The sequence below is a fragment of the Cygnus atratus genome, chromosome 23, assembly GCF_013377495.2.
Source record: "Cygnus atratus isolate AKBS03 ecotype Queensland, Australia chromosome 23, CAtr_DNAZoo_HiC_assembly, whole genome shotgun sequence".
Lineage (NCBI taxonomy): Eukaryota > Metazoa > Chordata > Aves > Anseriformes > Anatidae > Cygnus > Cygnus atratus.
Genome location: NC_066384.1, coordinates 1,812,643 through 1,839,320, shown reverse-complemented (window position 1 = coordinate 1,839,320; position 26,678 = coordinate 1,812,643). Strand labels below are relative to the sequence as shown.

Genomic DNA, 26,678 nt, shown 5'->3' with positions numbered 1-26,678 from the left:
AGGAAGAAAGTGGCATTGTATCTCCTCAATGACTTTATTATGCCTGTGGATTGTTCTTGATGCAGGGCTAGCTGACTTTGGCTCAGCTGATGCTCTGCTGGTGTGCAGCAACCAAGTCACATCTTCGGCTGAATGCAGTTTCGGGATGGGGAACTCTTTGAGGTGAATGGCTGTATAAGGGAAAAGCAATGTATAGAGCTGTCAAGTGTGGTACCCTGTTTCTCTGCTCCTTTTATATTTGGATCTATGCCTTTGAACAATAAGGTCTATTTGAATAGGACGCTGCAGTTTAAACAGACATAAAGCAACTCTTTCATGTAACAGCCCTGGTTGCCTTGGCTCTTGGCATTGGCTCACAGTGTAGGCAGTGGAAGGATTCAAATGCAGAGGGGACACAGGGGAAAGGGAGTGAGAAAGAGGATTGATTTGAGGGTGGAGGGACAGATTTTCAAGCCCTCGATATAATTTGTTTTTAGCTGTCAAATAAGCTCATTCAAGGCAACCGGAACAAGGCTGAAGAAGGGGGGTTTGCAGCAAGAAACTGCAGCAAATGCAAAGCGCCAAGGCAGGGGGATGGGTGGCGGGGCCGGGGCCCCCCTGGGAGTCAGGAGCTGGGGCTGGGGGGGTCGGGGGGTGGCCGGGGAAGGGCTGCGGGGGCTGGGGGACAGCAGGCAGCGGGATGGGTGCTGCCCCCGCCCAAAGGTGAATGCAGAAGTAGGTTCTTGCCGGGGAGGGGGGGGGATTTTCCGGGGTTCTGCCGTTTTTAAAGCTTGAGCAACACGCGTGAGCTGGAGTTATTTCCCCTCTCTGTGGGTCTGAGCATCACCGCCAAGATAATTAAGTTCCTGGATGTGTCTTTAAGGGGCTGCGTTTTTTCCCCATCTTGTGTGCAGCCATAGGGACAAATGTACTAACAGACATTTAAAAAAGGGAAAAAAAAAAAAAGAAAAAAAAAAGAGGAGGTTAGAGGAGAAATACCACTTGGAGCAGCCCTGCAGAGGGGCCGCAGCACCACAGCCTGGCGTTGCCTGGTGGCCCAGGAGAGGGGGCACCCGGTGCTGCCTTTGCCACCCCCAGGACACCGCCGGTCCTGAAGGGTCCCACCGGGGCTGGGGCTCACCCCATCGCTGGGATCCACGCTGCTAGGGCAGGTCGCAGACAGGGGGTGTCTCTTCCATGACTCATGTTTGTAAGGAAATTTGCTTCGTCCCCCAAATTGTGTCAATATCATCAAGTTGTTTACAGAGGCTCGGGTTGGGGGGGCCCCGGGAGGAGGCTGCATTGCTCTGGCAGATGTCTTAATAGCAGAGCTGCTGCGTGCGCGTCCATGTGTGTGCTGTGCTCCACGGCAAATGGGGGGCTCCGGCACTTGCCGCGATGAAAGAAACCTGTGGTGTGCATTAAAAACAATAAATACAATGCTAAAGCATAATTTGTGGTTTGTTGGTTCTGGTGGGGCGGGGGCTGGTGGGAGGTGTGTGCTGGGTCCAGGAAGCGAAGCTGAGCCAGAGCCAGTCTGTGGCTGCACGGCAGCCCCTCATCGCAACGCCCGTGCCCCCTCCCCAGGATTTAGGGGAAGAGGAGAACAAAGATGTGGGAGCGATTAATCAACTGGCTAATAAAAAAGTATAAATCCCTGGGGACTGTGTGCTGCTAATGCCGGGGAGCTGGCTCAGAGACAGCCACCGGGAGGGACGAGCCAGCCCTCCTCGCCTCTCCTCTCCCCGAGCCGCTGCCACACTTGGTTCATTCCAGCTGCAGAAGCTCAGAGCCTTCCATGCGGTGGGATTTTTTTTCTGGGCTGAAAAAATTTGAATAAAAAAAAATCACAAGCCTGACCTGCTTTTTTTCCCCCCTCTTTCCTTTCTCCTCTTCTTCTAGCCGAGCTGAGGACTATCCCAATCGCAAAGGGGGAGAAAAAAGGGGGAAAACCCAACAACAACAAGCAACCCCCAGCACACCCCATTCCTGCCACCCTTTGACATGCAACCTTCCTTGGGATGGGACAAGCTGGGATGCAGCTGCAGCTTTGGAAGGAATTGGGGGAAATTGGGGATCTTTGCTCTCATGACGGTGGAAGTGAGCTCCTGGAGCCGGGTGCTGCTGCTCTCCGTGGGGCTGCTGGCTGTCTCAGCGACTGGTAAGTGTCATGGAGAAAGCTGGCAACTTTAGGAGTATTTGTCTTCCTGCTGCTTAGATCCAGGGACCACTGTTAATCCGTTTTCCTGGGGACTCTGAGGTGTGTGTGTGTGTGTGTGTACTTGTATGTCAGCACATGCTTCCCTGTAGTGTTCAATAAGGAGTGGATTTTCTTCAGACCTTTCTGTGAGATAGTTTGCCTCAGTCCTTTGGGAGCAACAATTTTAAATGATACGGTTATAAGAGGTGGCTCTATTTGTTTTTATTCCTCCTTCTGGTGGGTCAAATAACGTGTGCACAGTTGCCAGACAATATGCAAGATGACTAAAAAATGCCATTACGGTTCCCCTTATTACGGTTCCCCTTCTGTCTTTCCCTTGCATCTTAATTCATTATTTCACTACCCTGGTATTTGACTATAGCTGATAAAAGAGGTTTAGGACTCCTTGCATGAAAATGGAAGCACTCTCCTCTTATTCTTCCTGCATTTCAAGTTGATATGCTCTTATAGATGAGCTTCTCAGTCTCAGCATCTTGATTTTTGTGAAAAATGTTTATTTTCTTGGAAGATAGAGACTTGAGCCGGTGGGGGGGGGTGGAATTTGCTTACGTCTCCTCCCCGGTTTCTGTAATTGACCTTGTAGCAAAAGCATATCTAAGGACTGAAGTTTATTTCTGGTGTAAACAGCAAATATTTAGGGACTGTCCTTATGTGTGTGAGTGTGGGAGGGGGAAGAGTGGGAGAGCTGAGCGTTTGGCAGTGTCTTCTTTCAACGCTGCTGTGCCCCGATTTCCAAGAGTTTGAGTAACGTCTGTCTTATCTGCTGCATGCTAGGCTAGAGGAATGTATGCTTGTGACAATGTGTGCTTGTGTGTGTTCATGTGTAGGAAAGCTGCTTGGTTTTTTTTTGGAAAACCTTGTGTTACCTCGTCACTGATTTTTATTATGTAAGGCAGACTTTCTCCGAAGAGATCCAGAATAATTAACTGCTCCTCCCAAGTATGCTTGCAGTAGACCCAAAGACTTTTGCTACTGGAATCATCTATTAGGGAAGGAGGTAGAACCACCCAACAACCCACAAGTTGAAATTATGGATGAGTACTTATTTTTGGTGATTATTTTTCCTTTCTTCAGCAGGCACATTTAGCCTATGCACAAGAGGAACTTGCCATTCCAGCAGTTTCTGTTGTGTTTTTCTGATATAAGTAGAATGATGCAGAGATACCTAAATGTGATTTATTATGTAAGGGTTTTACAGCTTTTTTTCTTCTTTCAGGTTATCTGTAGCTTGTTCATACTTAAATTTTTCAGGTTTCTTCCTGTAACTGCTTGTTCAGTATTTCAGGCTTTCTTCTCAGGCCCGTGGCTCTTCTCTCTCTGTATTTGGAGTGCTGTTCTGGTTCCTGCACCCAGGGGTTGGTGCTCTGTTGTGTTTTCATCTCTGCAAGTAAATCTGCAGGAGTTTTTTAGACGTAAAGTGTTTTTTATTTACATCTGAATAGTGGTATTTGTCGATGAGTTTCCCAGGTACTCCTTTTCAGCAAATTCAGAAATCCAGGTAATGATCTTTTTGCTAAGGCAAGGGATCAATTTTGAAACCAGTGGCTTACTCCAAGATATCCAGAACACAGTGAACATATCTACCAAGTGAACACAGCCACCTTTCTCCAGAATCCATTGCAGTTTTAGGGTTTAATCCCAGAAAGTAAGTTTAGTCTGGCAGGGACTTCTGGTACCTTCGCTGAGCAAATCATGGTCCTCTGTGGAACAAAGTTCCTGAGAGGGTTCACTCCTGATCTCGCCTTTTCCTAGGGTTTGTGTAGGTAGTAATAACCCCGAGTACCCATAGTGTGGCAGTAGAGCTGTGTATATATAAACATATATATGTATAAAACTATCAGCTAGTAGTTCTGGCCATCTGAAAAATAAAGGAAAGAAATCCCTGCTCATATTGTATCAGATGCGTCTGTCAGCAGTCCAGTTGCCCAGTGATGGCCTTTTAAAAACCGGCTGGTTACTGCATGTGCTTTCTTCTGATGCCACTGCATCTGAAGGCAAGATAAGGTAGCTTCTGTTTGGGCAAAGTGACCCAGCTGTAGGGAAGGGGTTTCGTGATGTGCTGGAGTTTGGTGTATACCTGGGGGCTGGGGGGGAGGAAGGGTGCACAGCTTCCCTTTTTTTCCAGTGGTGCAGTGACTTGACAGCATTTTAAGAGTCGAGGAGGACACTGAATTTGGCTGTAAGTTGACTGTGATTCATGTGTGGCCTCTCAAACACGTTTAATGATTCTGATATTTTATTTCTTGGTTGTCAAAACAGGTACTCTTAATAGGAATAAGAGCAATGTTTTTCTGTTCCTTTCTGGGTAATTAGCTATGCATTGGCACTGGGACATGCACTTGGTATGTCTGTTGGCCGGGTATATGTGCAATTTCTTTTGAAGGCCTATTATAAAGGAGGTCTTGATGCTGTTATTCACACTGCTTTACTAGTCAACATCTTGTTTGGTACTGGGTAATGGGAAGATGCACTGGCTTGAAAGATGATCTCATCAGTTTAAACCCCTTGCAATTTTCTTTTTTTCTTGATGGAAAACAGTTTTTGCCAGATTCTTCCTTTGAAGAGGGGATGAGCAGGAAGCTGTTTATGAATTTTGACGTATGTGTACGTACCTGTATTATAAATCATCTTTCCATTTTGTTCTGTTTTCTTAAATCTCCACAGGACAAAGAGTGAATCAGGGGTACTTAGGTACTTAATCTGCCAGGGAAGCGACTTAACTGTGAAGTACTCTGTGATTTGAGTGCGTTTTTTAAAGGGGTAAGGGTGTGAGATACTAACTCTCTGAAGTGGTGGATAGATGTTTTTATGTAGGAGGGAAGGGAATAGTCACCAGCTTGATTATATTTGATTGTGGCACATGATAAAACTACAGTATTTTATGATAATAGCTGAGTATATCATTTTGATCCGAGTCCTACTATCAGTGCTGAAGCAGTGTGGATATCAGCGCTAAATGGAATGAATGATTCCTACTCATTCATGTCTTGCTAATGTCTCTTGTTACAGGAAGGGAGGCGTTTATGGCAAACGTAGAGGGTGCAGCCTTTTTTGCATGGGATCAGACTGACTTCATAGTGCTTAGAGAGGATGGCAAAATGCAGAAGGCTTCGTGTTGCTGTGCTCCCTCCTCACCCTGGTGACTTGGGGGAGGTAACGTTGCCTGGCCTGTAGGTTTTTGTGTTCCATGGTGGGGTTATACAGGTGATCCTCAGCTGGATGGGACTACAAGACAATCCTTCCCTCTCCATGTGCCTGGACAACTGTGTGGCACTCAGGTTTGACTGACTGGAGCGTAGTGAACTTACTTTCTTACCTCTTCATATTGGTTTGCACACTTGTGAGCTCTCAGGGAAGAATATCCAAATTCATCATGGTTTTCTCCGTACCAGTGAGTGCCCATATTGATGGGTTGAGAAGGGCAGGGGAAGGAGCCTTTAGTAGGAACATCCTTAGTGCTGGGTGGTAGCCAGGACTCTACTTCAAGCCTGGGATGTTTAGGTCGCAATTCTGTGGCTCTGCCTTGCTGTGTAACCTTTGGGAAGCAATTTCACTTCTGTCTTCACAGTCTTTGGTGGAGTTCATCACTCGGGATACAGGAGGCTTTCCTTTGCCATATAATTGTTCATTGTCTGTCTCTCTGACTTCTGTCGTGGCTTCTCTGCTGCTGAAGAACATCTAAGCTCAAGCTTTCCTTGCCATGGAGCCCAGCCTTTGTATGTCAGATACTTCCTAGGGAAATTTTGTATTCAGGTGGTTGATGGACCCCAGCTGAGCCAGCCTGCAGTGGAACAGAGGTGGATGTCTGCTCAGCTGATCCTCGGTGGCTGCCTTCCAATTGTCTAGGAGTGTCTGTCAGAAGAAGGCATATGTCAAAATGGGTACAGGGAATGTGGTCCAGGCAGTCTGCAATAGATCCTAGTGGATGTGCTTTTTGCTGAGGTCGTTTAGGGTTCAGGGTGCAGCTGAGCTGTTGATGTCACGTGTAGTATTCCTGCTGTAGATAATACATTTTCTGATACGGGAGTGACTGCCTCATTAATCTGTTTTTAGAGACAAGCAAAGAATAATTCTTTCCCCTGACTCCATTTGCTGTTAACTGTTTCTACCTGTGCTCCAGGGATTTGCAACTGCTCAATTACTGTGTACTGTTTGCTGCCTTGCTCTGTTTCCTGAGAGGCCATTTTTTTTTTTTGTGAAATGCCAAATTTCACAGCTGTGTTTCTATTCCTGCTGCAGGCCCTCCTTCCTCCCCCAGTAATTCCTACTTAAATTTGGCATGGATCTTGACCAGAGGAAACTTATAATGTTAATGGTCGGACAGGTTTGGGGGGAAGTCAGGCAGCCTAACCTTTGTAACATCAGTTGTGTATCTTCAGTGCTTCTGGAGGGTTGGCTGAAGGATGTCTCCTCTCTGAGCTGCTTCCTTCAGGTGTATCAAAGCCCTTTGCTACTTCTCTAATAACAAAACCCTCACTGGAGATGGGAAGGGTGCACAGTATTCTGGCTAGTGCATTATAGGATTTGGACTTGAGTTTTCTGTCCTGACTGTGCAGGTAACCGTTTGACTATTCACTTGCACTGCATCACATAAGTTGAGGCACAGCATAGCTGTAGCTGGTACGAAGGCTTTGAGGAGAAGGCTGCAATAGATGCATCTTTGTGCGTCTTATAAGAAAAGCCTTGCTAACTCAATTTTTAACAAAAGTGTCCCAAGACACAGTGCTGGAGTCATTTTTCATGGGCTTTAGAGAAATTACATCAAATCTGTATTCGGCTGAGTGGGTTTTAAAATGCTTCTGTATAATCTTTTATATTTCTAGGCTTTGAGAGGTTCAAAACCACCGTGAGTAGGCCTAGATTTGAAATATGTGCAACAGAAAGCATAGCAAATTCAAGTGGAAGGGGAGGGGTGAGACTTTACTATTAAGGGCTATAAAAAGAAATAAGTTGAGTAACCAAGGTTCTGTTCTGCTTGAATTGGTCTAGCTCTAAGTTGCCTGTCTAACATATCCAGGAACCAAACATGGCAGAGGTAATGTAATCACGTATGTTGACTCCAACATGCAAGCGTAGCCGCTGTGGGCGCAGATGACTGAGGGGACAGTTAACAGCATAAGGCTTTAATGGGTTTTAAAACCAGGTAAGCTTTTGCTTTGCCCAGGAAGACTGACCATAAGAATGGAGCTCCCTGTGGTGGTGCCCTCGTGTGTGCCCACAGGGCAGCTCAGGTCATCCCTTATCGACGGGACGCAAGCTGCTCTCTGTACTGTGAGACTTGCACAAGGTCACTCAGGGAATTTTTGGTGCAGCTGTAAATATGTCAGGCTGAGCCTTAAACACAAGACTGCTTTTCCTTTTTTGTTTCTTAATTCTCTGCAAAGGTGAGTGAAGCTCCTCATTGAGGGGTGCTTCCTGCGCAACTGTGAGGTGTTTCTGAGGCTTCCCAAGGTGAGTGCCTACCTTGAAAGCAATGCAAGTGTCCAGTTCTCGAAATCAAGATGGAGATTTAAAAAATAAATAAATAAAATGTGATGGTAGCCCCTATAGTTTCTGTGTTTACACAGTGTTTCTGGAGCAGTGAAGTACAGTGCAATTATGGAAATCAATGTACTTTGCTTGCAATAAACATGATGCAGTGCAGTAATCTCCAAAATAAATATGCTTCTGCCATGTTATGCAGTGGCTGACTGATCTGATAGTGGTTAATGTGTAATTGGGAAAATCCCATTGATTAAAGAAATCAAGTTAACTCTGTTTTAGTCTCTTTGCTGCCATGGACACAGCCAGAATGGAGATACTATGTTGCAGTGAGCTTGCGTGCAATTTTCTTATACCTCCTTTTGTGAAAGCAGAACAGAGGATTTTTTGGTTTGTTGTTTGCTTTTGTCACTTCACAGTGGACATAGTATGGTGTTCTTTCCATCTTCCCAGGCTGAGGTACAGCAGTGCCTTGCAGGAACGGTTGCAGTAATTTTCTGTCTGAGGTGCGGGCATCGCTGCCGTGATAATAAACTGCCTGTTTGTGTGCTCACGCTGTGGTCTGCTGGATGGAGGGAGAACCAGGGACTTGGTCCTGCTGCTAATAATAATTTCTGTGAGGCCCAAATAATCGTGAAGCAGGGAGATCTGGTGATTTGTGACTTTCACTCAAAGTGCAGAAAGATTTTGCGACTGTGAGGCCTGGAGCAGCTCTGGTTGCCAGGGAGATGTGTGATAAGGAAGTAATTAAAAAAAAAATTCTCCCTGTGTTATTGACTGCGAAAAATCTACTTGAAATTGAACTGATGACTTGGCTCAGGGGGAAGCAGGTATTTAGAGTGAAAGAAGGGGAATGTGACTTGAAGGAACACCCATCCAACATGTTTTGTTAATGTATGTGTAGCATGGTGAACCCAGCAGCTTTTTGGATGAGCAAAGGCCCTTTTGTGTCCAGTGCTGTGTAAATACACAGTTGGAGGCAGCCCCTGCCTGGAAGATTGTACTGTCCAAGCTATCAACAAGTACTGGGTGTAATTCCTGAATGTTTGGGGGGTGTAAAGATTGGGGGGAGACCACAATACAGGGGGGTTCTCTGCCCACACTGCCAAGTCTGCTTCTTCAGCCAAGTTTGTGTAAAGACAATAGATGGGAAAGGCAACCAGCACCACCAGAAAACAGCTTTATACTCGTGTGTACATCAGGCTGGGCTTGATAGGAGTGCTGCCAAGCTCTCACAAAGGCCTGGTGTACCTCAGTGTTCTCTGCCATTTGTGCTTCCTTCTTAGTAATTCTTGCTGGCCTCAACATGCAAGTCTTTCCATCTGCAATCAGAAGGAAATCATCAGCGTCTCATATCCTGCCAGCATGTTTTCTTTCCCTCCACCTTCCATGTGAGAAGACCTTGCTGCTCCTGCTCCACTATCAGCCCTGTGAGAGAAGGCACTGGGCAGAAACTGTTTGTCCAGAGACGTTTTGCTGTAAATGCAGGGTGGGGGTGAGGTAGGACCAGATACAGAAAGACTTGCCCGAGGTCGCACAGCAGGTTACTGGCAGAACTGAGAATAGACTCCGTCTTCTTACTCCATGCTACTGCATGCTGGACTGCAGCACAGAAGTGCCATTCTGCTGCTGCTGAGAGAGGAGGTGTTTTTGAGATGCTTTCTTGCTGCAGATGAGGTCTGAGCTGCCTTTGCGCTCGCGGATGTGAAGGCATTTTACAGTAGTTAAACTGAAAGAGAACAATTTCTCAATACATTTATCAAAATGTCTGCAGTTCCCATTTCAAGGCAGACAAAACAACGAGGAATATCAAATAAAGTTGTCTTTATCCAGAACATCTAAAAACAAAGAAGATTTGTTCTTTTGGCCTCTGGCTTGCACTAGCACTCTGGAATGCTAACTCTGTTCTGTCATGATGAAATAGCTTTATTTGGGTTTCAACACTTGCCTTAGTGCCACCTACGTATCCCTTAACTTGAGAAGCAGCTACATTTTGTTTTCCTTTAGCGAGATGTAGAGCAACAGGACACTGCACCAAACCACAGTCACTTAACTTGATTATCCTGGCCCCATCAGTGTCTCCAGAGCTAGTTGTTTTAGAAGGTGCAAGAGCACTGAAATCGAGAGACAAGGAAGATGAATTAATCACCGCTGGAGAATTAACCACAAGTGGGGATTTTATGGTTCAGTGCTCTCCTGTTACTTGTGCACTTGCTCTCTCCCTCCCAACTGGAGAAGGCATCAAAGCCCAATTCTTGCTGTTTTCCATGGCAGTTGGCTCTCAAAAGTCCATGAGGGCATGAGCCTTTGTCCTTGCTTCACTTCCCTATCTGTAAAATGGGGATAAGTAGAATCTGTAAAACCCTGAAATGATTTACAGATTTATTCTGCAGAGAGATCCCAGTATGTTGTGATAAGCTTTCAGCAGATACAAATTGCACTGTGTTGATTAGCCACAGAAGTTTTATGCTCTTGGTTCTCTCCCTTGATTGCATGGAGTGAATTCAACCATTTCATGTACAATTTGGGATTAATTGTGAATGACATTCTGAGGTGAAAGTTGTCTGTCTGCTGCTGAACTTCAAGAAATAAAGTACTCATGGCAAAAAGTCAGAAATATAATGAAATGCAGTTTCTGTTCCAACTCAGGTTGCTTAGCTCCGTCTGTAATTAGCGGTATACCACTTCCACAGTTTCTTCTATGTATAGAGCCACGCTTGTGCCTTGCAGTGAAAGACTGCGGCACAGCTTTTAAAAGAAGAGCGTACTCCAGCATAGATGGGAAGGTGGGAGACTTGCAGCAGACAAAGAATTCACCAAAAGCATCAGGAAATTGAATACTGGTTGTAAGCAAAAGCAGGCTGTTGACAGAAGGGGTGGTCTGGACCTTCAGGTTTTAACCTGTCATAGACTCCTTGGCTTTGAAGCAGTTGCTTAAACTGTCTGAGCTTCAGCTTCTTGAACGGAGTGGAAAAAATAAATAATAGTACTGTCTTATGGATGAGGAAGATAAATGTTTGAGGGATTGCAGAGATGAAACAGAAGTTTGTTTCGTAGTTATTGTGCCTCCTCCTTAATGGCATCTGTCATTGCTTTTGGAGCCCGTCAGAGGGCTGGTGGTGGCACTTAGTGCCTGAAAGAGCAGGATGAATGGATTCCCTTAATGCTCGAGTTGTTTTGGTTTTCCACAGAGTTTGCCAGAAAACTTCACAGTGGGGAATGATACACAGTTGTGTGATCACTTGGATATTGTTCCCGTTCTGCCCTGGCTCTGCTTTTGTTACTGGTGCGTTCCCAAGCTCAGGACCTAAAGGCTTGTACAGGGGACTCACTGCTTTTTTTTTTTTTTTTAGCCAAAATGACCATTCTTAGCTGGCATCTTGAGCATCTTGCATAGAAGCCAGTCTTGCAGTTTGAGGACATAAGGATGCACCGGGTCTCATTCTGTTCCCTGGTCATGCCTCCTTCACATTTCTGTAACTCCATTATCTTCAGCAGGATTCTTCCCTCCTCTGATTCCTGCAGGGTAAAGGAGGATCTGGTCCTTTGTTAGATGGATGCTTGATCTGAAGTTCGGTGAGCAGTTAATGCCAAGTTGGAGGTACAGAAAATGGAAGCTCATTTCTTCTGTAACAAAGGCACAATTCAATGCTCCTTTCCCATTTGATACACTGAATAATAATATCAAGAAAAATATATTTCCTTCCAGAAAGGAAATCTATTTCCTTGGAAGGATAATGAAGCCTGGAGTTTTTCCAAAGCCAATGCCATTTTAAAAGATGCTACTTGCATCATGCAGCATATTGTTTATAACCCTCTATTGTTTTTTTGTCTCCATTATGGAAAGGTTAGGCACTGATTGTGGACACTGCACATCTGTCAGCAACAATCCTGGGATGTTTTCATTAAAGTTAAGCATACTTGGAAAAGGACTCGGTATGCTGATAGTAAAAAAAAAAAAAAAAAAAAAAAGTGTCCACTCGCTGAAATAATGAGCATTTGAAGGGTAGGGAATTTATCCCTGGTACTATTGGGATTTTATTCCTACTGCTGAGTTTAACACACAGTCTCCAAAGGGCCCAGTCCTGGTATGATGCAGGAGGGGGGATGGTGTTACACGTGTGCTGGAGCCTCTGCACGGCCATCCCTGTCCTGAGGGCTCCAGCTCCATTTGTGGAGACTGTGCTGTGACAATGGTCAAATGCTGCTGCTCTTCAGCAGCAGATAAAGCAGCAGTGTTGGAGCTTCTCTACTTCAGTAGGATGTTTGAATGAAAATACACTTAATAAACTGTCGGTGCTCATATGCAGAGGGAACAATGTGTGAAACGGTCCCCACGCTGTAGATATTACTTTGCTTAAAGCCTTGAGCAAAGCCTGGTGAAACCATTATTATTCTTTTTTTTTTTTTTTTGAATGAAGTTCTTGGGCCTCGATCATGAAGGCAGATCATCCAGTACCTCAAACCAGAAGTCTCAGACAGAGGTATCTTCTTCTGTACTAGATAGAGCGCTGCTTTCTTCACCTTGGCAAGATTTAGGATACGAGAAGCCGTCCTGCAAGGCCCACACTGTCGTTTTATCTTCATAAATAGCTGAATCAGTTCTAACTGAAGGAAATTATCTTAGGAACAGCAAGTTAATTCCACTGGATTTAAAACACTCCAGAAAATAATGTTTTATGGGAGGGTCTGTCATTTGTTCCTGCTAAGTGCTGTGACAGTCTTAAGCTAGAGAACAAATTATAACCTTTTTTTGCCTAGGAATCTAACACTGAGGGCCATTCTGTTATGGGGAGGTTTTTTTCCTTTTCCATGACGGCAGTTAGCAAATGAGACTTCTTACAAAAAATACCCAATTTGAACCTACAAGTCGATTCAATTCACCCCTTGTTAACTCTTTGATTGAGAGCTATGTAGATTGAAGAAGAAAGGTATTGATCTACTTTTAGGATTGAAAACTAAGATTAAATAGAAAGTCTAAGGGCGAAAATGAGTTTTTAAATGAATGGACAAGCTGAAAGAAAAATAAAATCGTGCAATATACTGGGAATAAGTTCTGAGAATCTGTTAGCTAGGCATACTTGGAGGCCATAGACTACAGAAACTGCATGCTTTAGATTTGCATATGAGTAGATTGTGATTCAATTTGTAGGAAAATTGTGTGTGAGTCTCAGCAGATTGGTACCTAGCGTGAGAATTTTGCTAAATTGGATCAGAACAGGATAAAAATAAGTTCAGTTTCCTGGTTTCAGAGCATGCACTGGTTGATGGTATTATGTTTGGACAGCGAAAACTGTTGTTTATGTGAAATTCACACGTGAAGGGACTGAAACTTCCGATATAATTGAAAGGTTTCAGTTTTTCTTTTTGCTTTTTTTCTGCATAGAATTCATTAGAAACCTTTTGTAGCTATTTGTTGGTTAGGCCACGTCACTGTCTTTTTATCTCATTGGGCAAAGTCAATTGTTTAACTTTTCTGTGCATCAGGGACTTGAGGGGACTTTCTTTGCTCAAGGTGACAAGCAGGCATTTAGTAATAAAGTGCAGCAATACTTAAAGGAAGTGAATGTGAAAGTGCTGTTAACAGAATCAAATAAAAATGGATTTATATCCCAACAAAAATTCTCATGAGAAATTGCCTTCTGTTTGCCTCTTTTTGTAATTCAAATATAATAATAGAAGAGCGAGCTGTTATAATACAAATGCCTGGCAGAGTGTGTTTTGTTGGAAGATCTCAAAGCACTTGCAATGTACATCGCATTTCTTTGAGCGTGGGGAGATGAGAATTGCCATAGAAGAGTGAAGAGTTTTTCAATAAGTGGAGTATGTGCTTACTCAGGATGAAGTTTTTCATGTTTTTATCTGCAGGTATAAGATTTTAGTCATTACTGACAGCTAGTTTGCTGGTTATGGCATTAGCTGAGTATTTGGAGCCAGTTCTTCTGTATCATTGTCTTCTACAGAACTTCTGCTTTTTTTTTTCTCTGAACCACAGATGCTAAAAAAGGGACAGTGGCCACCTTGCAGCTACCAAAAGTAACTCCTGCACTTTCCATGTAGCTATAAATGAATGAAAATATAACCAGGTCTCTCTATGGACATTTAAAGAGTTAAGCATGTAAATTTCTTTCTTCTTTTTTTTTTTTTTCCACTGTGGTCATTTTACAGATGCAGAGAGAAAGTAAGAGTAAAATTTTAAGAGACTCATGTCAAGTTATTGTGAACACTTTCATTGAGTCTTGGACTCTTGAGGCAATCTTTCCAAGGATGTTTAGATGCCTAAGTAAGTATGCGCTTGGCTTGTAAGAGGATATGTTAGCTGCAAAACTCAGGTGCATTTGTAAATGCTACATGATGGCTGGTTGCAGTTCTTAGTTTCTAAACATATTTGTAAATCTAGTCCTGAACACTGAATTTCCATTTGAAAGGGGACTTGTGGTCCTTAGCTGAATTCCTCTTTCGTTTTGTGAAATCTTGCACAAAGTAGTCACCTCATCTCATGTTGGAGGTTTTTAATTATTCAAGGGTCATCATCAGGCCTTCCATGTTCCAGTTTAGTGCCTTAACCATCTGTTAAGTGTTATCTTCTTAGGCTAGCTCTTGGTTTCAGATAAAAGGTGTGTGCAAGCTCATATGGTGGACTGCAAAGCCATTTTCCTGTTACCAGAATGGGATGTGGAGCTTCTCTGGCCCACGTCAGAACATGATGCAGAACGACTGCAGAGCAGGCTGATGGAGGCGTGCAGTTCAAGGCTGTCTGGTCCACTGAAAAGCCGTGAAGGGCAGTCCCAGGAACACCCGGTGAGGCTCTTCATCGCGGTAGACAGCATGGGAAGAATATGCATTAATTGGTTAATGCTTGTGAAGTGCTTTGAAGATGGAAATGGCTATATAAGTGCTTGGTATTATTATTATGCTGACAATGGCTATGTAGAAGAGTCGTGGCACTAAGGGAACAGTCAAAATTGATTAAGAGACTATTTTGAAAGAGAAAGTTTTGAAGGGAGAAAATTATATCCCTTGAGAAGAGGCCATTCTGGGTGAATACTGGGCTAACTGTGTTACCTCGCAGAGCTGAGCGAACGATTTCAAGTAACGGATGGTCCCCACAAGTTACCCAGTTTCATCAGGAATTGTGCAGCTGTGAACTTCTGCAGATAATTACTGTTATCAGGTTGCTAATGGGTGGCTGCTTGTGAGGGATAGACTTGTTGCAACCATCAGGAAACCCAGTTTTGGCTTGTTTTGGGTGGGAACGTCACTTGGTGCCTCAGGTTGAAACCTAACTCTTGAATCCAAGTTCCACTGAGAGCAAACAAAATCCCTGAGTTTCTGGATTATGAATCTAAATAGCTTCATAAATGAAAAACCCACTGGAGTTGACTTCAGTAGTGGTGAGAGTTGATGTGATTTTATAAGACAGAAGTGTGAGTTTAGCATACTGAATGCTGTCGGCCATGGAAATACATGCAGTGACTTCTACATTTAACCCAGTAATTCGTAAGGAATGAATCGGGGTCTTGTCTGCACGGATGGCTGGCCGTTTTCAGAACGTTGCATCCACATAATGACTGGATAGCAGAGCAGACTTCAGGGTGACTTGTTGCAAGCCAAGTGAATGTGAACCTGCCGATGGGCCACTTGTTTGATTGCTTTCGCACTGCTCTAAGTGGTCCAGGAGCACAGCAGCTGGGAGAGCCGCCTCGCGTCTGTTCAGCCGGGCAGCACAGGGTAGCTGGGGAGAATGGGGCAGAGCCGCTGCGTGTACGTGGTCACTTCCCTGTGCTGGGTGGCAGAAGCATTGTCTGCTTCTATCACAAGGCTCTAACCTTTACTCTGAGTTTAAATACTGCTGTTTACGAAGCATCCCATACCTCTAGTCCTGGAGCTGGCTAGAGTTGAGTCACCTGGATCAAACGCTTGGACTGCAGGCAGACGGCTGAGAGCTTTTCTGTTCTGTGTCTAGTGCAAGTGGGAAGAAGCCGCACCTGTGTCTAAGATACATGGAAACATCTGGAGCTGCTGGCTTTGCTTAAAACACTACTGTTGGGCTCGTCATATCCAAAGCCCTAGAGGCTGCAGGGTCTATGCCAAAATTCAGGTCTAAGTTGTGCGTGTAAAGCTCACTGCTAAGAATAATCCCACCTGCTGGCTTTGGTTTGGGGATGGCACTTTTCCTCCAGACCAGACCACTTGGCTTCCTGCGGTGCCCAGTGTTCAGAAAAAGCATCTGGGTGTTGCCGAATACTGCAGGCACGAATCCCGTGTAGGAAAGGGAGGAGGAGAGGCTTTTTGCAACTCCTTGTGAAGCCACACAGACAGCTGAAGCTTGCAGTTGCCAAACTCTGTCAACTAGTTGCTTAGCATTCAAAGAAATTTCTACGAATGTTCTACGTAAAATTGAGCCTTCCCGTCCCCCCCCCCTTTCTCCTTTCTGAAAGGCAGCCTGTAGCAGACCTGTGGTTAGGCTGCTGGATGTGTGCCTCTGCTTAGCAACTGCCTGCCAACGTCACGGCATCGCCGCGAGCCCCGCGCCGGGACGGAGCCGCTGGCTGCCAGGAGCTGGGCGGAATGGTAATTTGGGGTGAGAGATGCTGCCGCCGATCTTCAGGAGGCTTGCAAAGCCTTGCTCTTAATTTCTCAACCTTCAGGCTCCCTTGAATACTTCCAGGCAGCTTTCTGCCGCTGCCCTGTAAAATTCAGACCAGCTGAGAGTTGCCTGGTAGTTAAACCTTTATCTGGTATGTGGGGCTTTGAAACCTCTTCCGTCAGTCGTTCAGCCGAGTCCCATTGCCTGGTGCTTGGGGTGGGATCAGTCTGTGATCTGTGGGATCTGTGTGAGATCTCTCTGTAACCACCCTGAACAACGACCCCACCAATATGGGACGGGTTGGAAGCTCCCTGCGCCTTCCTGCCCGTGGCTGGGTGGGCTACAGGCACAGGGACGGCTTCTGCCTGGCTTCCCTCCTGCTATCAGAGATCACCCCCTCGCAGGCTCAGTGGCTTGGTGGCAGCTCAGGGTTGTGTTTTGTTGTTATACTATCTGTTGGGGGATTGCATGGCACGTTGGTTGCAGTAGCCGAGCACAGGCTCGGCTCTCCAGTCCACTCCACATCCTCCTGTACTCAACATCAGTGGCTGAGTGGAGCTCAGATAAAGCAATTGAACTTCACGTGTTTCACGAGATAATTGCAGCTCCTCTTCCAAGTGCTTCTCTTTCGGATTTGAGGCAGTGAAAAATACGCAGGTTCTGCATAGGCTTGGCAGTGAGTATCATCCGTCTGCAGAGAAAGCACAGCCTGGAGGTGGGGTGCGTAAGATGTTCCTGGTAGTGTTTCCATTCAGTACTAAATGCAAATGCTTCATGTCGCTGTACCACTGCATTTGGATCTGTGTGATGTTTATTGTATGGGGTAGAGTCAGAAGAAGCACAGACGTGCAGTTTACACAAGGAATTTTACTCGTGAGTCCCTGACTCTGGTTTCAATCCAGTACAAAGAGACACCAGCGTGGCACATCTTGTCTAGTACTATGCTGAAGCTGAACCCTGCTTAAAGCAGAGTGAGCTGTAGTATTTTTGGCCTTGCTGACAAAATTCTTACTCCTTGTTCATTGCTAAAAGGTTCAGGGTTTTCTTTCTTTGTGTGTACGCTCCTTGCATTGACAAACTCTGCTTGCCTGGCTAAACACCATCTCTGTAGGTCAGCAGAGCGTGGAAACAATCTCTTCATTTGTGATAGTCTGAACAGGCAGAGCCCGTTTCTTTGTTCTGTGCGTGCTATTTCGGGAGCTCTCCAGGTGAAGCAGCGTGTGGTCTTTGTCACCATGTTTTCATGGAAGATGGTGACAACTGAAATTTGGTTAACAGGTGCTGAGGCATTCTGTGTTGTGGAGTAATTTGTTTAAATTCCTCATCAGTATTGGCCAAGCAAAGTCTTGTTTGTTACTCACGTTTGAAATGTTTTCTAACGCTGTGTCCATGGCTGTCCACTGGCTACTGGATCAAGTGGTGTGTGCCAGGCGTTCGTGCCGTGCCTCCTGCTGCTAACTTGAGCTAGCGCAAATAGAAGGCAATATTTTTAAGACTGCTGATACAAAATATTAAGCACAAAATATATTCATTTATGTATCTTGATGAACACAGACTTCTCTAATGATTACTTTGATACTGCTTAGATTATCTAGCATACATTAGCAGGGATTTTCTTAGATGCTTGTTGAAGTCAGACACGTTCCTGTTGTGTTTAACAGTGCATGTTTACATCATCTTGTCCATCTACTTACATTGATTCATTGATGTAATAGCTCCTTAAAACAAGATGTAGCTTTGCTGGTTGTGCCATCCCTGATATTAAAGCTTGCTGTACATACCAACCACTTGTTATGTGTAGCCTGTAGTGTGTTCACTGGCTGCGTTCACTCTTGACCTTGAAATCCCAAGTCCAAGGTCAAGCACACTTGTTCGCATCCTTGCTCCTCTCCCATCTGCTCCCTTGGTACTTTTCCCATGTAATCCTGTTTTCCCATGTAATCCTGCATGCTTGGAAGTCAAGTAGCAGGAGCCCTCCTTTTCCTCTTTCCTCATCTCAAACTTTGCCTGCTCCATTTTCTCTATACGACTCTCTCTGTCATAAGAAAATGACAGCCTAAAAAGCTGCCAGCAGACTTGATTTTGGTAAGCATTTGGCAAATAAGAAGTACGGGTGGTTCGGATGTAGATCTTTTCATGCCATGTGCCACTACCTGTTTAGATTTTCCTGCAAGTTGCATTTGTGTTTAGGGCAAGAGCCGTTGTCTTGTAACCCGGCTGAAATCTGCCCCTGTGAAGGGGCACAGAGCCCATGTGTCACGGCTTCTTCCCTGCTGGGGACAGGGTGTAAGGGCTGTTACTGCCTCAGCAGCACCGTGCCGTGTCCCATCAGTGGGACTGGTGCATCCTGTGCTGCTCTTGCTGCAGCCACCAGCACCAAAGGATCCATTCACACAGCGCAGGTCAGAGTTCCCCACTGCTCTTCAAATTGTCTCATCTGTATGCTGAAGGGAGTGTTAAAGCCTGGTTATGTTTTGTCTTCTTTACATGCCGTTGCGCACACGCTCAGAGAAGGGCGAGGAAAGCAGCATTATTCCATCCTTATAAAAGCAGAAAGGATTGGAGGGGGTGGTGACTTTTCTCTGCCTGAGCCCATACAAAGCACTCATTGGGAGTTGTAAAAGGGTCCGGAGAGGGCTGTGCAGTGTGCTTAAAGCTGAAGAAAATCAAGTATAAAATCTTGAAGTTGTTAATCTCTATTGAGAGGCTTACAGCAGAAGGACAATACAAAGTGTGAGAAACTTGGCTCTAGGCGATTGTTCCAGCCCTAAACAGAACCAAGTCCCACAAGGGCACAACAAAATATGGTTAGGCCCTTGTCTGCTGAGAGAGGATTTTCTGCCACAGGAGTGCCTTAGCCTGGTGATTGTGCAGGACTTCAGATATTAATCATTTAAAACTGTTCCTGCTAAATGTTCTTGCAAAATATTGAAGAGATCTGAGCTCCCTTTTTTGGCTTTTCTCTTCCCTCTCCCAACTTTTGCAGTGGAAGGGATGGGGGAGGGAATAGCAAAGAGGAAAAAAAGTGAAATAAATACGTGTTTAAGTTGAAATATTTAACTGAAAATATAGCTTTCTTTAAACTGTTCTGGTGATAACGCTGAAGTAATCTTTATTATTCTCTATTATTAGTGTGAGCTATTCTACTTCACTTCTACCAACAAAAGCAGAAGGAATCCATCCCACTTCCCTCCTCGCTTAGCAAGTCTTCACTGCTAAATGCCTGTCCTGTTACCTAGCTTGCTTTGCTTCTGTTCAGGCTGTAAGCATTTCAGATGGTAAAGTGGTACTTAAATCTGCAGGGGTAAGCACTGTAAAAGTAGCTGAGAAAGGTACAGCGTGCACCTGGGGAAAGCCAGCATGACACCTTGATGTCTCTTCGATAGCCCCCAGGAGTGCGTGTTGTGATACTCATGGAACAGCTCAAGTCCTTACCAGCTACACCATGGTAGTGTGATTTTTGGGTCGCCCTTTGACAGAGATCTGTTTTTAAAATAAATAAAATCTGATAAGGGTCTTGAAGACCAAGTCCCTTCTGTTCCCAGGTCATTCCAGTGTAGGGATGAAGCAAGCTTGCAGAAGACAGCCCGTGTCAGGTCAGCATGCCACCTTGCACTCTGTCCCTCCGCTAAGAGTAGAGAGATTTTAGCCTCAAGGGGAGATCTGGCAGCTGCTGTTATGACCCGTGTACTCGGTTAGGCAATTTCTGTCTTAACCAAACAAGGCATTACTTTCCAGCAGTTGCAGTCTCTGGCCTCTCAACACGTCAAGGGGCCGCCGTGCAGCGGTAAGACAGACATATGTGCGATGTCATGTTCTTGTGGTCTGAGTTTTCCCCTGCAATGGCTTTTGATGGTACCTAAAATTAGGCATTTTCCTTTTTTCTCTGCAGCACACCAGAACTTCTTTGACCTTGCTACTGTTAAGTGTATGCCCTTTCGAGGTTCACACATGAAATATAAAAACAAAGTATAATAAAGCAGAAGATACTTTTTTTTTTCCTTTTCTAAAGAGAAGGCTAGTTTTTGGTGTTGAGGAGGAAATGTGCAGCCAGCATCTCAACTATGGGAATGGGGCAGTGTTCCCACCCAGGCTTTGCCCTAGCTGCAGCGTTTTGGCCGATCTTTGACTTTATGCCGCAGACAGATGTGGAGCAGCTGTGAGGAGGCCAGAACCTGGCCAGCGGTTTGGAAGCACACTTGAACAAGGAAGCACTGAGTAGCTTGGGTTTACCTCTGGTAGCACTTTCCAACATTTTGGGTCTGTTGACCTCAGCATTTCCAGTTTAGGTACTTTTGTTAAGCAAAAATAAATTGGTGAATTAATTATCACAGTATGTAGGTGCCCGTTCTGTTTCTAGAGAACTTAAAAGAATAGGCAAACGTTTCTTTTCCTTTCACAGGTGCCTGCAGACAAGAGAAGTGCAGGTTGTAAATCATCTGTCTTGGGAAGAGACAGGTGGGGGGAATAAACTGTTCTTTGTGTCCAGTCTGTGTAGGAAAAAATGGGCTGGCCTAAAGCAGTGCCAAGATGGATCTGGCCAGGCATTAGGGAAATGGAAGAACTACCATGCTTTTGTCCAGGATTTTCCTAATCTAAAATGTGTGTGTGTCGCTTCCAAGACATGTTAGAAACATCATATCATCGCACATCTGTGTGGCAGTGCAGTGCCCCTTGGAGGTTCCAGACTTGCCTTTCCTGGGCTATGGAAGTATTTGCAATTTCTACCTGGAAGGTGCCTTGGTTGGAACTTTTGCTGGAGAGCTGCAAGGATAGCAATGTGTTTAGAAATCCCCTGTGGGTGTGGGGAATTTGCATAATCTTCTAAGGCAAAAGTTTTGGTTGGGAGAGAGTAGATGGACACGTGGGGAAAGCTAAATATGTTATTGCTGCATCTTAACTCCACCATCACCTCCTCTCCTCCCTTTCTTTCTCTGCTTGGGAATCCCTTAAAACGGAATTGCTATGCTGAGGTTGGAATGACGCCTAAAGGTAACAGATCTCTTTGATAGCTGTCTAGAAACCTGGGCTCTGTTCCCCAGGTATGGGCAGCACTAAATGGCACCTAAGGTGATGGCAGAGTTGGAGTGAAGGACTGCTGGGATGGAAGGGAAGAAATGCCTCTGAGGACTGGAGGAGTGACTAAGTTGGTTTCAAGAACGGTGCGTTTGATTTGCAGTACCCCGCAGGATTGTGCAAACCTGCTGTAGGTTGAAAGCTCACGTACTGCTCTTGATTTGAGGTGGGTGCTCTAATTCTTCCTGGGCTTGGCAGTAGGGGCTTGAGCTGGATTCAGATAAAATGCTTATTCTTTGCCCTTGTATTCTTCATTCCATGCGTTCAGAGAAGAAAAAGGCCCTAGCTATCTGAGGTGTAAATCATCCCCTTGATGATGTTCTTCAATCCAGTGGCTTTTGATTAAAAGTTATAGTTAATGGAATGTCTCTGCATTATTTATTACCCTGAAGGCTTTGATATAAGACTGTAGGTTAAGTTGAAACTATGAAAAGGTGAATACTTAGGGAAACAAGGCTTAGATTTATGAAGTGTGAAGGTACTTTCACTGTGTGTTCACTTAAATTGTATGAACAGGAGAATCAAAGCTAGACGATGGGTAAACTAGTTCTGAATTGTGATTGAGAAGATCTAGGTCCGCTATGTAAGAAAACATGATTAGTTGCTGATAAATGATTCAAAAGAGTAAACATTGGGGCAAAAAAACTGTCTCCTAATTTAGATGGCAGATCAAACAATGTTTTAAAAAAATAATATGGAATTCTTAATGACTGTTTAATACAGGGGGTGAGTTTTTAATGTGGTGTTCTTGGCATAAGGTTGTGAAAAGACCTGTGTGAAGGAGCTGGCTGCAGCCATTTCCCAACCCACTCATGATTGTAGTCTTTTGAGGCCCCTTCGGAAAGGGGCTTGCCTGTGCCTTCACGTGGAGAGGGAAGTCCAGTAGGGACCTCAGGTGCTGGTCCTGTGCTGTGGCATCTATGCAGCCTTGTGAAGAGCCGTGCGAGTCTTGTGCAGTTTCACATGTGCCATTCCACAAAGAAAACCGGGGCGCTGCTGTGCTGAGTTTGGCTGTCTTATCTCTGTCTCCATCCTTGGGCACTACCAGGCTCAGGGCATGCAAACGTGTGCTCAGAGGATGCTGAAAACCTAAAGAGCATTTGCATTCTGGTTCTGAGATGGGGTCTAGTGCCTTGGTTTGAAGATCTTCATGTAGTGAACGTGAATGATTTGAGGCAGTAATGTGCATAGAAAAAAATTGAGAAGTTACTGATGAAGTAGCAGAATCTGGCCCTGGTATTTCAGGTCAGAATGGAATGTGCTGGCATTGTGTCTGCAGGATATGGATTTCAGTTTCACTGGGGAAAGTGTTTTTTATGTTCATCTATTTCAGTGAATAGGCTAGAACAATGCAAAATAGAAACACTTGTACCTAAGTAACAATAACTAAAGAAAATGACAATACCAAACGCTACTGCATTAAGGAGAAGACAGCCATGTATCACTAATAGACGATACTGCTGAGAGCAAGTCAGTATATATGATTTGATATTTGTTCCTTGTGAATTGTGCAATGACCATACATCAGTGTTCGCTAAATTAGTTTTTTTCTGCTGAGAAATGAAGGGCACCGTTATAATTTAGGAAGCACTTCAGAAGTAAATTCTGTTTTCCTCTCTCCAAAGTATTGTATCCGAGAGATTAATATGATGTGAATCAGAATAGTTAAAACGTTTCCTTGATTTACACCATCATGGATCTGGCCTGGAAAGCTTAAAGAATTGGAAGTAGGTGGAAGGTGGTTAACCAATCTTGGATTTTTGTATTTTGTACCTATTTTCTTTGCCTTTGTACTAGCCAACAACACCTTTGTAATAGCTCCTTCAAAGAGCATTTGTAGTAACAGTATTTGAAAGCACAAGTTTATCTGGGTCTGGAGATCTGCTGAAATTCTAAGTGAAGAGACTTGAAGGGTGCAGCAGCCAAGGCAGATCACTCCTGTATGCAAGTGTTGTTTATTTGAAGGAAATAACGAAGTTCTGTTACTATGAATGGGTTTTAATGGTTGAGTCTCCTCATTCATACGTCAGCTGATTTTTGGGCAGTGTACAGTGGCCATCATGACTGCCAGCCGTGAGACATGGAGGATGTGAGAACCAGTTCTGTGCCACCCTCACTGCAGTCATTGGTGCGTGGACTGTTTCGCTCTAGTCCTCAAGCTGCAATATTGCATTGGAGGCCACTCTTAGGCAGGAGTGACTAATACGAGAATGGTCCCTCGCTCGTGTGTCTAAACAACTTCAGATTGATAGCACAAGTAAACCTCCCACCAGCTTCTGTCTCCAGTAATTTGGCTTCTATTGTCAGAAGCAGCCTCGGTTGTTGTGTACAAGGGCATTCTTCCTGCCCTCTGCGCGGCACGAGGCTGATCGATACCCTGAATTGAGGGGTGTGCAGCTTTTCCCCCTTCAACGAGCGGGAGACAGAGCTGTATTTGGCTCATCTTTAAGTGTCTAGTCCTGTGAAACTGTGGCGTGTGGATTAACTGCGTATTATAAAATGCCACTGACAGCCTGTATTTTTGTTAGGAATGTGGTTCTTTTGTGAGCATACTGCACAGTAAATATTTCATTTTCCTTGTGCATATGGTCCAGGAGTGAAGCTGGTTCATCTGTGTACGTTGTTCAAGCAGCGTATATTGCACAAAACAAGTGGTGTGAGTTGAGACAGGTAAAGCTGACTTTTATGCTCTATCATTGAGGAAATGGTTGTTGTGCCCCTGGATAAAGATGTGTTTTTTCTGCTAAGCACCAAGCCCTCTATTAATGTGTTTGTTGGGTTGTGTTTTTTCCTCCCTGCTAGATGTGATCTTGTTGAAGAAAAGCTCTGTCCACTGAACAGTGCCAAGCGTGATAATGCCTTCGTCCTTGTCTGGAAACTAAGTGCTACTGCAATAAAATTACATTGATGCATTCATTAAAAAGATATACTCTCATAATAAACCACTTTCCAGAATTGAAAATGACAGGTTGCATTGGCAGAGTACAAGTTAGCATTAGCTCCATTCTCAGCCTACTCATCTCTGTCACAAAATAGGACACTTGCCCACAAATGCATATCCACTGATGAGTTTCTTGTTGGTGTTGCAACTTCAGAAAGTAGAAGTCCATGAATAATAGCATTAAAAGGTGGAATACCTACATAAATATTTACGCTGCTGTGCCAGACCTTCTGGTAGATGACATCAGATGTGCTAGCTGTATGTGTTCACCTTTCTCTTTCATTGTTGTGGCTTTTAAATAAGGAGTGGCAAAGCGAGAGGGGTAAATGCCTTCTGGAAGGCTTGTAAATCCTCTGATGGCAGGGCTGATGCTGACCTGCAGTGGGTGTAAAACAGTGGCTTCAGGTTAGAGCTTGTGCTGTCACTGGTGCTTTGTCTTGTGGCCACCTGGCCACGATGAGCTGAAGGACGAGGTGGTTTGTTGATGTGACCCAGGAAAGAAGCTCCTGCTTTTCCATTACCTGAGTGAGGTGTGTGGAGGTGCCTCGTGTCAGACTCCTGCACTGGAAAGAGTGCTCCAGAGACTTTGGAAGAATATCATCCTCTATCAAATACAAATTCATCTAAACTTTTATAGCACTGACTGTCATTGTCCTTTATATCTACCTGTCCGTGCTTCTGAGCCAAAGGGATAAAGAGAATTTTTTTTTTGCAAGTCTTCAGAGGAGAAACGTTATGTTTTGTTGTCATGTGCTTTAGACTCCAGATAAGGTTTTGTCAGTCAAGTCTGAGCTAACTCATACCTGAAAACAAATTATAGACTATGCATACATTCTCTGGGGCTTCCTGGATGTCTTTCCCATGCCTGCTGACTTTTTCCAGCAGCGTTCAACATAAATGAAGCTCCCTACTATTACAGTTGATGAACAATATATTGCTTTCCAGATTGTCAGCTTTTGAAAAACTAATTTTTGTTTGCAATAAGCAATTTTCTGTTAGCTGTGTTCAAAGCACATCTTGGTCAGAATCATGAACATGCAATTATTTCAGTAGATTGATTTGATATGTCATAGAACTGTGTCTATTTTCTATTATGTATTTGTTTTTATCCAGCTAGGTTTACACTTTTTTGCCCTTTATTCTTTGCTTTAATCACTAATTATGCAAGGACAGCATCACTTTACGTTGATTTTAAATCTTGTTTTTCATATGACCTTGGGAGTATTTGAAACACAGCATCTCTGACCTTGAATTTATTTTTTGAACTTCATGCAGCATCAGTAGCTTTTATACCATCAGGAAATAGCAGGATAGAGCCTCTTTAATTTCCCAATCTTCCTTAAATTGTTCTGATGACATTTACTTAAGATTAAAATAAAAAATGTGCAGCAGAGACAGATTCAATATCCCCACATTGCCTATTGAGTGCCAGTCTGGATGAAGAAAAGAGGATGTGATTGAATTTTAGAGAACTGAAGCTTATGGATCTTTGGCAGTCTTCAAGTTATTAAACCAACCCAGGCCTAATTTTACCCCTCCGTGGTAACAGTAATATTCCCAGTCCCGTGCAGCTTGCTGGCACCGAGCTAATGCATCCTTTCTGGGAGCTCTGCAAATGAATGGAACTGAGGCAGAGGAGGGAGGTGGATTCCACTCTCATGTTTATTGCGTATTGACAAAGTGCACGGAGAGAGGCAGATGCCAGGTGCCGCAGAAATGCGAAGTACTCGAGGCTTGTTAATGAGTCGTGCCTAGCTCAGCTCTAGTCCCTGGGGATGGCAGGGCTGTCCTAACTCTCGCTGATGTAGTAAACATGATACGAAAAGAGTCCCTGGGTAGTAGATATGTTTGACCACTTTGGATTCATGAAGGTATGAGCTTCATCTTGCGGAGACAAGTTTCGCTAAGCGTTTTTGCACCAAAGTAGGTCAATCTAATTATAATTGGCTTTAATGAGCCCTACTCTGCAGTTCTTTACCTGTAGCTGGTTGGCACTCAGAAGTGCAAATACCATTGCTGCCTTTGAAAAAAGCATTGAGAAATCAAAGAAGTAATTTCTAGTCGGATTCATTTCAGCTTGAAAGACTCGGTTATCTGCATAAGCAGGGGTAAACAATCCAGCATCAATAAGAAGAGCCAGGCCAAATGCAAGCAGCAGTGATCAGAAGTCTGCTGGCCGTGGGGTAAAGGTGAAATCCTGCTTTGGGTTTCACAGCAGTTGCCTTGCAAACTGGAATTTCATTTTGGTGTGTGTGGGAGTTATTCCATTAAAACAGCAAAGAGTTACACAAGTTTGTTTGGGTGAATTTGTCTTCATGCCTCAAAAGACATTCCAGTAAAGTAGCAGTGAAGAGAGGAAAGCACTAAGGAGAATTTGTCATTTAGGCTGT

The 26,678-nt window shown here is 44.4% G+C and overlaps 1 protein-coding gene across 1 annotated transcript in view; it reads left to right on the top strand.

The window, feature by feature from the left end:
* Window positions 1-1,983: 1,983 nt before the first annotated feature.
* CSMD2 (CUB and Sushi multiple domains 2) overlaps window positions 1,984-26,678 on the top strand; it is a 290,461-nt gene continuing 265,766 nt past the window's right edge. The window contains exon 1 of the mRNA XM_035562044.1: window positions 1,984-2,140. Coding sequence (XP_035417937.1) covers window positions 1,984-2,140 — 157 coding nt within the window. The remainder of the gene's footprint in view (window positions 2,141-26,678) is intronic.